This window comes from Cucurbita maxima, unplaced genomic scaffold, assembly GCF_002738345.1.
Source record: "Cucurbita maxima cultivar Rimu unplaced genomic scaffold, Cmax_1.0 Cma_Scf00011, whole genome shotgun sequence".
Lineage (NCBI taxonomy): Eukaryota > Viridiplantae > Streptophyta > Magnoliopsida > Cucurbitales > Cucurbitaceae > Cucurbita > Cucurbita maxima.
Genome location: NW_019272027.1, coordinates 1,172,062 through 1,182,726, shown reverse-complemented (window position 1 = coordinate 1,182,726; position 10,665 = coordinate 1,172,062). Strand labels below are relative to the sequence as shown.

General features: G+C 37.9%; 1 protein-coding gene and 1 long non-coding RNA gene across 2 annotated transcripts; one reads left to right on the top strand and one right to left on the bottom strand.

Moving 5' to 3' along the window:
* Nucleotides 1–383: 383 nt before the first annotated feature.
* LOC111486223 lies at nt 384–1,579 on the top strand. The gene is made up of 2 exons (XR_002718823.1): nt 384–893; nt 1,217–1,579. It is a non-coding gene; the product is annotated as an uncharacterized LOC111486223 (long non-coding RNA).
* A 572-nt stretch (nt 1,580–2,151) lies between these two features.
* On the bottom strand, nt 2,152–6,286 carry LOC111486058 (peptidyl-prolyl cis-trans isomerase CYP40-like). The gene is made up of 9 exons (XM_023133060.1): nt 5,666–6,286; nt 4,409–4,909; nt 4,193–4,280; nt 4,021–4,073; nt 3,543–3,647; nt 3,255–3,330; nt 2,704–2,741; nt 2,569–2,631; nt 2,152–2,463 (listed from the first exon to the last, which is right to left on the bottom strand). Exons 1-8 carry the CDS (start codon nt 5,834–5,836, stop codon nt 2,578–2,580), a joined length of 1,086 nt encoding a protein of 361 aa, XP_022988828.1. The 5' UTR covers nt 5,837–6,286; the 3' UTR covers nt 2,152–2,463; nt 2,569–2,577.
* Nucleotides 6,287–10,665: the final 4,379 nt, after the last annotated feature.

Here is a 10,665-nt window from a genome sequence, read left to right as displayed (position 1 = left end):
TAAAAAAAAAAAAAAAAAAAAAAAAGAAACATTCCCATTTTACCCTTAATTTAGGGTTTAATTGGATAAAATTAATTTTTTTAAAGTGAAAATTAGTGGTAAACGTGATTATTATTACTATTTTAGGAATATTTTATTTTATTTTTTAATAGGAATCTTGATTTTTGTTTTATTTGGAGAGAATTAGAACATTCAAAAAGTGGACAAAATTTGGCGCCTTGTTTCTTTTCTTTTTCTTTTTAAAATTAAAATATGTAATTTTGTTTTTATTTTTTTTAAATTGTAAGGTAGATAGTATCATCAGGCTCATATTTAATGGGCTTATAACTTGGGCCTTATATTAAAATGGGCCGGTCCATTAAACTTCGCTAGAATTGAAACTGATTTCTTCCTCCTCCGCCCATTCGACAATGACCTCTTTCAGTTTTGACACACTGAGCTACCATTCACAACATCCTCCGATACAGCGGGACAAGGCGGAGATGATTCCACCCAAAATCCTCTGCACCATCTCATAGGAAGCCTCTGACGGCGTGGTAAGAGAGAGTGTGGATGGATCCGATTGATGCTCTCCAGGATGCAATCGAATCCTTAACTCTTCAATGCGTTGATCTCTCAGGTGATTTCCGATTGTTTGTGTGAGATGCGTTCCTGGTCAGGCTAGCTCGAGAGATCACCCTTTGGTACCGAGCTTGGAGAAGCTGAAACAATTGGACGTTGATTGAGGATTTTGATAGGATATCAGAGCTGTGTGGATTGAATGAGGAATGGGCCATAATTGCGTTAAGAAATGGGGGATTGGAATTGCTCTGTTATCTCCGTTCCGAGATTCCGAGTGATTGCGAGCGTGCCGTTGCTTCCGCTTTAAAGGCTATGGGGGCTACTACTTCAAGGTACTGCGCATACTTCAATTATGGAGATAGGATGATGATCGTAATTGATTTTCTTGAATGAATTTGGTGTTAGGCTATAGCATTACATTAAATTTGTCAATAGAATGTCATGAATATCATATTTGTTTCATTTCGGTTCTCCCCTTCATTATGTGAACGAGGTTTTGTTCCTTCCTCATGCAAACTATGATCTACAGTATCCTTGAGGTTTATTTTTACTGTCACTCTATTGATTTGCAAGCCACGACTTACATAATTCTGCTATGGCATCAACAATCTGATATCAATTCCTGTCTCAAATTCCTTGTAAATTTTTGGTACAGGTAATGTCAATTATATCAACGCGTGCCATTGAAGGCAAAGCTGGAGATCTTGCTATTCAAGCTATGCAGAAGTTCCCTTCACCTCAACTAATGCAAAGGGGCTCGCGTGTCACTTGATACGAGTCCTGTAGTCAGGAACCCACTGTACAGGGCTCTCTCAAACTATTTTCTTACATGTCTCTTACTATATTCTATTGATATTAGCACTGCATATCTTAAGCTATTCTTCATTAATGTTAGCAATCACATGTTTCAAAACTATTCTCCATTGATGTTAGCAGCATTACATGTTTCAAATTATTGTGAGTTAAGATGGTGAAGTTGAGATATCTCAACACTCGAATCAACCAGAGGGAATCAAAACGAGTGTTTTTTTCCCCTTGGAACTTCTTATTTCATAGCATTTCAGGGGCCAAGCCACCATATTTTGTGCCATATGCCTCTGAATTAAACTATATAGGTCTATACCCTTGGGTATGTCTGGTGCAACAATGACCTGCCCTGCCCTACGTCCTACTTAAACTAGCACACTAGGCAAAGGAAATCCGGTAGTTACAAGAACCTACATGTATGTAGCAAATATACTTGCCAGTTAACCCTGTTTTGGAGATATTTCACCATGCCTTTTGTCAGTGTGAAGAAACTAGAAAGTTGGGGACTTTTTAGAGTATTGTTTTAGGTATGATTCTCAGACGTACGAGTAAAGTTAAAACAGGAATCTATCAGCCATCGATAAATGTAGAAACTAGGAAGAAAGTGAAAGGACATTAACAGGTGAAGGAGGTCCCCCACCTTGGTCTTGTCTTTGTCATTCCTGTGGGATCCAAAGCCAACCCCACAAGAAACAACCTTCAATCTCCTAATAAATACGTTATTTGATGTGACATTTCATAATAATAATAATAATAATCATATGAGTAACACAACAGCAAAAATTTTAAAACCCTGCTCAGAAAAGGGGGAAAAAAAACCATAATGATTTCTAGATTCAGACCAGCCTAAAGTTTTCTCTGTAGAACATCCAAATTCCATAAAAATTTAAAAAGAGGAATCAAAGACAACAAATAATGTATATTTTAACCTCAGGTTATTTCATCTGGACAAAATTGTTTGAATGGAGTGTTTCATCCAGCTTTAACATCTTATAACTTAAAACACCAGTGCACTAACGACCCTCGGTCATCAAAGTATTGATTGATCTCGTGCAGGTGAAACTGTGTATGAAATCTAGCTCTCTACTCCATAACCTTGATTGAAGATGAATAAAAGGAAAAGACTATCATCCAAAACATGATATATAGAATGAACAAGCAAAAGATGTTGCAGGCAATAATCTGAAAAACCCCACATACCCATCATAGCTACTGGAACATCTTGCTATATGCTTTTCTTTCTTGATTACGTCTGTCGACAATCTGCATCAAATACCACACAAACCCGTCGTTCAATACACGTGTCACCTCAACCAAAGAATTTACTTTCATTACCTTTTTCCTTGCAGCAGCGAGCTCTTTCTTTATTGCAGCTGAAACTCGAAAAAGCAATAGAGGATTAAACATACAACAAAAGTTGAATGTTCATCATAGCAAGAACTAGAAAATCATATCTACGTCTTCGAGGATGGATGATCCCATTCGAAGAACAATACAACTTAGATTTTAAGGATTTTCAAGCAATCCAATCCAATTGAAGATCTTCTCCAATCTCTCTCTCTTTCTCCATATGGGTCATGTTTTCAGCAACACATACTCGAAACTCAGAGAAAGACAGTGTTCTAGACAACATTTCATGGCAGAGAAGAGAGGCTTCTTCAAGAATATTGCCAATAACACCAATAAAATAAGGGGAGGAAATGTCCAAACCCCTCTTGATTGACTCCAGTATGATATGAGATGGTTAGTTCCAAATCCTAACATCTTCCTTCTATGATCAATAGTGTCGTGCAAATCACGAAATCTAACAAGAAGATATCTGAATATACAACATGAAATATAACGAAACTTCAATAGCAACACAACGATAAAAAAAAAACTATTACCGTCATTTGGCTCCAAATCCAATGCCTTTTTGAAACTTTCGACAGCGGAATCGATGTCATTAAGAGCCATGTATGCCTGGATATGGAATGAATTCGAATTATCAGTAAGCATAAGTATGCAATAGAGGGTACCTATGCAAATGGTTGCAAGCAGTATGTAAAAGGAGGCTAACATAAAGTAATACTAAATACAAAGAATGGGTAATCATGAAGCCATAAACAGGGGAAAAATGATTATGCCTTGCAACCCTTCGAGCCATTGCCATCTTAGCCACACGAAATACCAACCTGACCTTGGCGAAACAAAGCTTTTACATTATTGTCTCCGTCACGCATTGCAAAATCGGTGTCCAACAACGCTCCTTTTAGATCCCCTAATTTCAACTTACAAGCCTACATCAACAAAAGAGCCAGTGATGAAAATGTCTAGAGGAAGAAGAGAACCACTTCTTAGTTTCGAGGTTAAAAAGGACAACGAAAGTTAATCAACCACTGCAAGCAAGAGAATAAAGTTGGCACTTCCCGATTTCAGGAACGTTCACGTACATTTTATAATTTACAAAATCAGATGTGGTAAATTCTGTAAGATCCAGGATATTCTACTGTAAAAATGTTTAAGGATGTTTCTCGATTCAAAGTAATTTTTGGTTTATTATGGTTTATTATAACAATGTTCAGTCAAATTACCAACTCAAATCGACTGTCAAATAAGTCTTTCACAAATAACTCAACAAAGAAAATGAAATACATTCAATGGGACACATACCGAACTATTTGTGAAGATCTGTGATTTTGTCTTTCTAAGATATGAACTCTTCTCTGCAGATTCAAAGGAAAAGACGAGGAGCAATTAGCGGAGTGTTGGTGAACTCACACATACTTCGATATCAAGGTATAGTTTTATGATACTACCAATTATGTCAAAGGGAAGATTATACCTTCATCAATTCCTTCTTTTTCCCAGCAGATATCGAGGAAGCGTAAAGCCTTCCGATACTTCCTAAGAGCCATCTTGTAGTCTTGCTTCTGTAAGGAAAGAAACCCATCATTAAAATTCAATGATAAGCTAACAGAAAATCTAAATCCAAGGTTCCTTCTCATCGAGGTTTTATCGAAATAAAACGTGAATGTGAGATGGAATCTGATGGGAATACCTTGTAATGCTCATTACCAAAAGCCTTCACAGAATCTACAGCATTCACCCACCATTCAAGTTCACTAGGGGTCTGTTCTAGGTCAGCTGGCCAATCAGGAAACGTATCCCCATCATTGAAAAAGTTCGAAATCCCGTCATCCGCTCCCTCAGGAATTTCTCCACAATCCACAATAACGACGTCCACAGTAGGGCGATCATTTTCACCAGTAGTAACATGTTCAATTGAACGAACAACACCCATTCCTTTCACAACCTTCCCAAATACTACATGTTTCCCGTCTAAATGAGAAGTGCGAGTAGTACTTATAAAAAATTGGGATCCATTTGTGTTGGGACCAGAATTAGCCATAGATAACATTCCTTTCCTTTCATGTTTCACCTCGAAATTCTCATCATCGAATTTCATGCCATATATAGACTCTCCACCAGTACCATCTCCAGCAGAAATATCTCCACCTTGTACCATGAACCCTTTTATCACACGGTGGAAACACGACCCCTGAGCAATTCAAATTGATTGAAAAATAAACACATGAGCATTCACGAATCCAGTTCAGAGTAAGACGGAACAAATTCTAATCAAACAAGTGAAGCTAGTTGCAACAAATACCTAAGAACAGTTCCAAGAAATAATCGATATACGAGAATGTAAAACAATATTACGAAGGTCATGTTAGGAATCACGGACTCTCCACAACGGTTTGATATTGTCCACTTCGAGCATAAGCTCTCATGTCTTTGCTTTTGGTTTCCCCCAAAGGACTCATACCAATGGAGATGTATTCCTTTCATAAACCCATGATCAACCCTTTAATTAGCCGACGTGGACTCCTCTCTCAACAATCCTCAACAGGTCAAATGTCTGTAATCGACATTTTTAACGAACACGACTAACTGGAGACCTCGAATAAAACAAATGAAAGAAGAAACAAGACCCTGATTATAGGAAAAACTAAACCCAACTCTTCAAAAACACATCCTAAGAACATAAATCGGCAACAGCTAAAATATCATCTGCAAGTACAAGAACACCACTGTTTTATTACTGATCAAGGACAGAGACTCCATCATTTCACAGACGCTCATAAAGGAAAGAAAATCCAACATCTACTAAACTAAACAAATTATACCAAAAGGGGAAAGATCAATAGAAGTATTCACATCCAAAACACGTAAATACAAAGAAACCCAGTTCGCATTGAGATAATCATGCACAGACGAACACAAAACACCATAAAAATAGAGAAGAAACGACCTTAAAATGAAGAGGAACACCCGTATGAGGACCAATTCCCTTCTCGCCAGTGCAAAGAGCTCTGAAATTCTCAGCTGTTTTAGGCACCACATCGTCATAGAGCTCTACCACAATTCTACCCTCGAGATCACCTCCAATACTGATATCCAAGAAGCAACGAGGGCGCCCCATCTCCTTCTGTTTGTCAATTCTCACCCTGTTTGGCCTTGACCCAATATATAAAACGAGTTTCTAGAGAGTTCCAACGCGTTTCAACAAGATACTGAAAACAGATTCGCTCTACCTGGGAGAACGTGAAAATGAAGACAATCGATTAACCCTAAAAGGCCGGCCACTGTGTATTTTGAATTCCACAGATCTTTCTCTCTCTACCTCTCTTTTTATGGGTCTGTGGAGTGTGTCAGTGGGTGTCTCTCTCTCAAGAAGAAATTCAAAGGGAGTGGGTATTAGAGGACCAAATTCAAAGGAGGTTTGGTTGTGGAAGCGTGGGGTAATGAAACGTAAATGCAAGGGGGAACGATGAAGCTGTGTGTCTGTGGGGATTGCTCAGATTGAGAAGATATGAAGATGGCCCTCGTCCGATCGCTGCATTTTTATTGTCGATCCTCGTTGTTCCCTTTTGTCACCATCCCTTACATACACCCAACTCATTCAATTTCTTTTTTATGCTTTTAAAATTTTAATTTCAGAATTTTAAAAATATTTCAAAATACCTTATGATTATCATGATTCTATTTATTTATAATAATTGCACAAATCATTCCGTTTGTTATAATCACATATTTTGAATTTCAATTGTTTATATTTTGTTAAATTGTCATTGATCTTAAATAAAAATAAAAAAATTCCAATTCAATCATGAAGATACTATTAGAAAGTGACAAGATCGTTTTAAGAGACGTTTTCTTTAGTTGAAAATTGTAACGCTCCGATGTTAAAGTAAGGGTAAATTGTATTTTTGTTCTTAATTGTTGGATTGTCTTTTTCGTTTAATTTTGAAATTTAAATTCTCGTTTGATATGGATATGATTGTTTTATGTTAGTTTCATCGTAAATTAATGCTAAAAGATCATTGGTAATTATGAGAGACTGACTATCAAGAAGAATAATCCACCGGCTTAGAATATGAGCTAGTTATCTACAAGTTTCTAGAATATCCTACGAAGTTTTAGATGTTTTATGAATAATCTTGAAGAAACAAAGGTATGAATAATCTAGAATAAACAAATGTGTGGTCTTCTATTATAAACTAAGAAAAACAAGGTGGAATAATATCCTAGAAGCTGGTTTTGTAATCCCTTTTTGATTGGTCTGCATAAAGACGAGTATTTACCGCAAAAGAGTTGTGTTCATCAACTTGATATTAGATTGAGGTTGTGATAGATTGTCTAATCTTTTAAAATTCTTAGTATGTTATGAGGTTGCAGGTTTATGTTGTGGATCTCTTTTAAAATTCTTAGTATGTTACGTGGTTGCAGGTTTATGTTAGGATCGCATGACAACACACACTCGATCTAGATGAATGCAAAGAATAGGAGAGAGAAAATAGAAGGAGAAAGATTATATTAATGACTTCAGGTATATATGGTTCAGTTTATTTACAAAATATAAACACCTACTATATATAATTATCTACTATATATATATATATAATTAACCACCTACTATACATAACTATCTACCATGTATATCTTTAGTTTTAACAACTTTATCTATATATATAATTAAAAGAAAAGTAAAATAGAAATGAAAATCCAATAAAATTAAAACCGACTAAAGAGAAGTTTAATTTTCAAATATTGTAAATGGGATACAAATTTAAAAAAATTTACAAAAGACTCTCAAAGACTCAAAAGGGATTGATGCTCTAGAACACCCCTTTGTGACCACACAGCTCTCGAACGCTCCTCCACCCTGACCGACAGCCTGCGAACACCTGAAAAACAAATTATACTCAGTAATCCACCTACTTGTTGGCTCTCATCGCATCCTAAGCTTAATAGATTCTCACGGGCTTCTAATTGGCTTTAGGACATTTGGTTTTGATCTTAATCCCTTGGGACTTGCCCCTTGGAGTTTGCTCCTTGGAGCTACTCTGGTCCTCCGTCCTTTCATTTAGTTCCTAAGAGTTCCTTATGTCGAGCTTTAATGATCGGTGACTCTCTATGAGGCGCTACATCTGTGTGACTAACTGAGACTACATAGTATTTTGCCTAGGGGTATGCTAAGTACCTGATAAGCTCATAATAGTCCCCCTATGGGGGGCGCGACCCAACCCGTACCCATGCAGCTAATGGGTTGTATGACGTGGGGACACATTTCCCATGCGAAATGACTAGGAGTAGTAAGAATTGATCAGGAACCCCTGGTCCTCCCACTGAGCTATAGATACCGTTCACACAACTAGCGGCCTAAGAACACTCCTAAAGTAGTTCGTTGTCGTGATAATCTGTTAGGTTCCTAGGGGGAGAGTTAGGTCTAGACTGAGTGACTTGTCACTTCTAACCACATATCCCTAGGCTTATCATATCCATGCATCATGGAAAATGATAGAGTGTGCATGCAACCGTCAATTAATATCATCATACATAATTCATGCAAATTATGCATGCATACTCAACGAGGCGAGGATATCCATTAAGCACCTGGAACTCGGAATTTCACGCTCAACGGGGCGAAGACATACATCAAACGCCCGGAGCGTAGAATTCACAATTTCAACATGAATGAAACATATGCATACGTACAGCAGAAGCTTAAAGCATGATTGCAGCACTCAGATAATTCACATAATAAATTCGTACTCATAATACCCAACTTGCCCAATTTCATTCATAAAAAGCTACCACCTAAGGCAAATATACTAGCATGGAAGCAATCCTAGCAAATTCTACAAGTATTTCTTCCTAAATACCGGGTGGTGACTTGCTTGGTTGACGCGTGTTCTTTTGCTAGTGTTTCTATGTAAGGAAGGTGTCCAAAAATACTGATTTTACTTGATTGGGTCCCTATTCACATAAAAATATGGTTAGAATTGGAATCGAGACAAAAATCGGGCAAACAAAAGTCAGATGGACGAAAAACAGAACCTCACGCGCTCCCACGCGTCACCACACGACGCCACGCGTCACCACGCGCCACAACTCGCCTAGATAAAGTCTAGTCTAGGATGCCACGCACGAGTGCCACACTCGAGTTAGATTCTGCAGTCGCAGTTCGTTGGGCCAATTTGTTGAAGTAAGCTAAAGTTGCTTCGATACCAATCACGAAATAAAACGCTTGCTCTGAATCTAACTTGTTTAGATAACTCTCACGAAACTATAAAGGAGTGTCGAAAGGGGAGAGAGACAAGGAGACAAGTTTTATTACACAAATTACTCAGACAATAAATTGTTTTATGCTTTTCTTCTTTCTCTCGTTTGTTTTCTCTCTATACACTAATCCATTTGAATACATGAGGCCTTTTTATAGCATTTCCTGAGGCCAAATTTGGGTTTAACTACCCACTATTTTTTTTTCACCCATTTACTTCCCCTTCAAGTAAATTTCTCCCCTATTTGCTCTCCATGCATCAGATAATTATGCCCTAGTAATTAAATTCGTTTGGATTGAATTAAAAAACAAAAAAACATTTAAGTTTATTTTTCAACAAAACTCTCCCATAAACTTAGATGCTTCTTACTCAATGACTTCTTCTACGTCGTTTTCGTTTTCTTGATCTCAGTCGTGATTTCTTCAATTTTCTCTTCCTTTCCTCGAGTGAAAAATTGGGATTGTCCTTCTCTGATGAGATTTCATTTGGATCTTCTCGAGACCATCCCATCTGAGGCTCCAAGTCTTCATTTCTTCAGTTCTTAGCTACGCTTGACTCAGACATCACGGCTTCGTTCTGTTTACTCAATTCCCTTCGTAAGGCACAACGACTTTTACAGCTAGCAATCTTGTTTCCTCCATTTTCGTTTTATCACGAGTGAGTGTCTCAATCGTGTGTTGTAAATTCACTGTGTTCTGTTGGACTTGATTCAGGTTCACGTCGAGTGAGTTTATCTGTTGAGCTAGTATCTCTATTTCTTCTCCCTTACTAACTCGTCTACTAAACTCTCAATCTCCATGAGTAGAACTTTCTCTTTCTCCACACCTTCAACTTTCATTGTAAAATCGAAGATTGTCTTCTCATTCTTTTCCTTCTCCTATTTTAGACAGAAGGAACTCTTACTCTGCTCAGTCACTTCCTTCTCCAACGGTTGAACTTTTATTTCAAGCTCTTTTCTTTCTTGTTCAATTTTCATCCTCTTTCTTCTTTCTACCTCGACTTGCTTTTCCGGCCATTTGGGCTCTTTGTCTTTGAGATCGGGCTCTTTGTTCTTCGGTTGTTCATCTTCCTTTGATTTTCTCGTCTCTGATACCGTGATTTCTCCAAATCCGCTGCGCATCATCTTATTTCCAACAACTTCCACTATCTCACGACTACCGCCTTCATCTTTCGCGCCCCCGTCTCATTTTGTGTTCGGCTCTTCGTTTTGAGTCATCAAGAGGATGCCTCCACTTGTTGCATTATCCAGGGCTAGATTGATGGTCTCTTCCACATTTTCTTTGGCTCGATAGTCTCTCGCATGGTGACCCATTCTGCCACAATTGTAACATTTTTCGGAGTTACAATTATTTGCGTAATGGCCATATTTCTGACATTTGAAGCACTAGATGTTGGGATTGTATCCTTGACCACGCCCTTGAATACGTCCTCTTCCACGCCAATTTTCTTGGCTCGATAGTCTTTTCTCCTGATAGTTTTCTTAGTGACTATTGCCTTGACCACCCCGACCATTCCCGCGGCTTCCACTATCTCTACCTCGAAAATTTTGTGAGTAGAGAACTTTTCCATCCTTTATTGTTGCCTTCGTCTGAAGCGCTTGATCGATTGATTCCTCCTTTTTTTCTTGCGTTGCTCGTGTGCCTCGAGAGAACCGACAAGCTCATCGACTGTGAACTTCGTCAAGTCC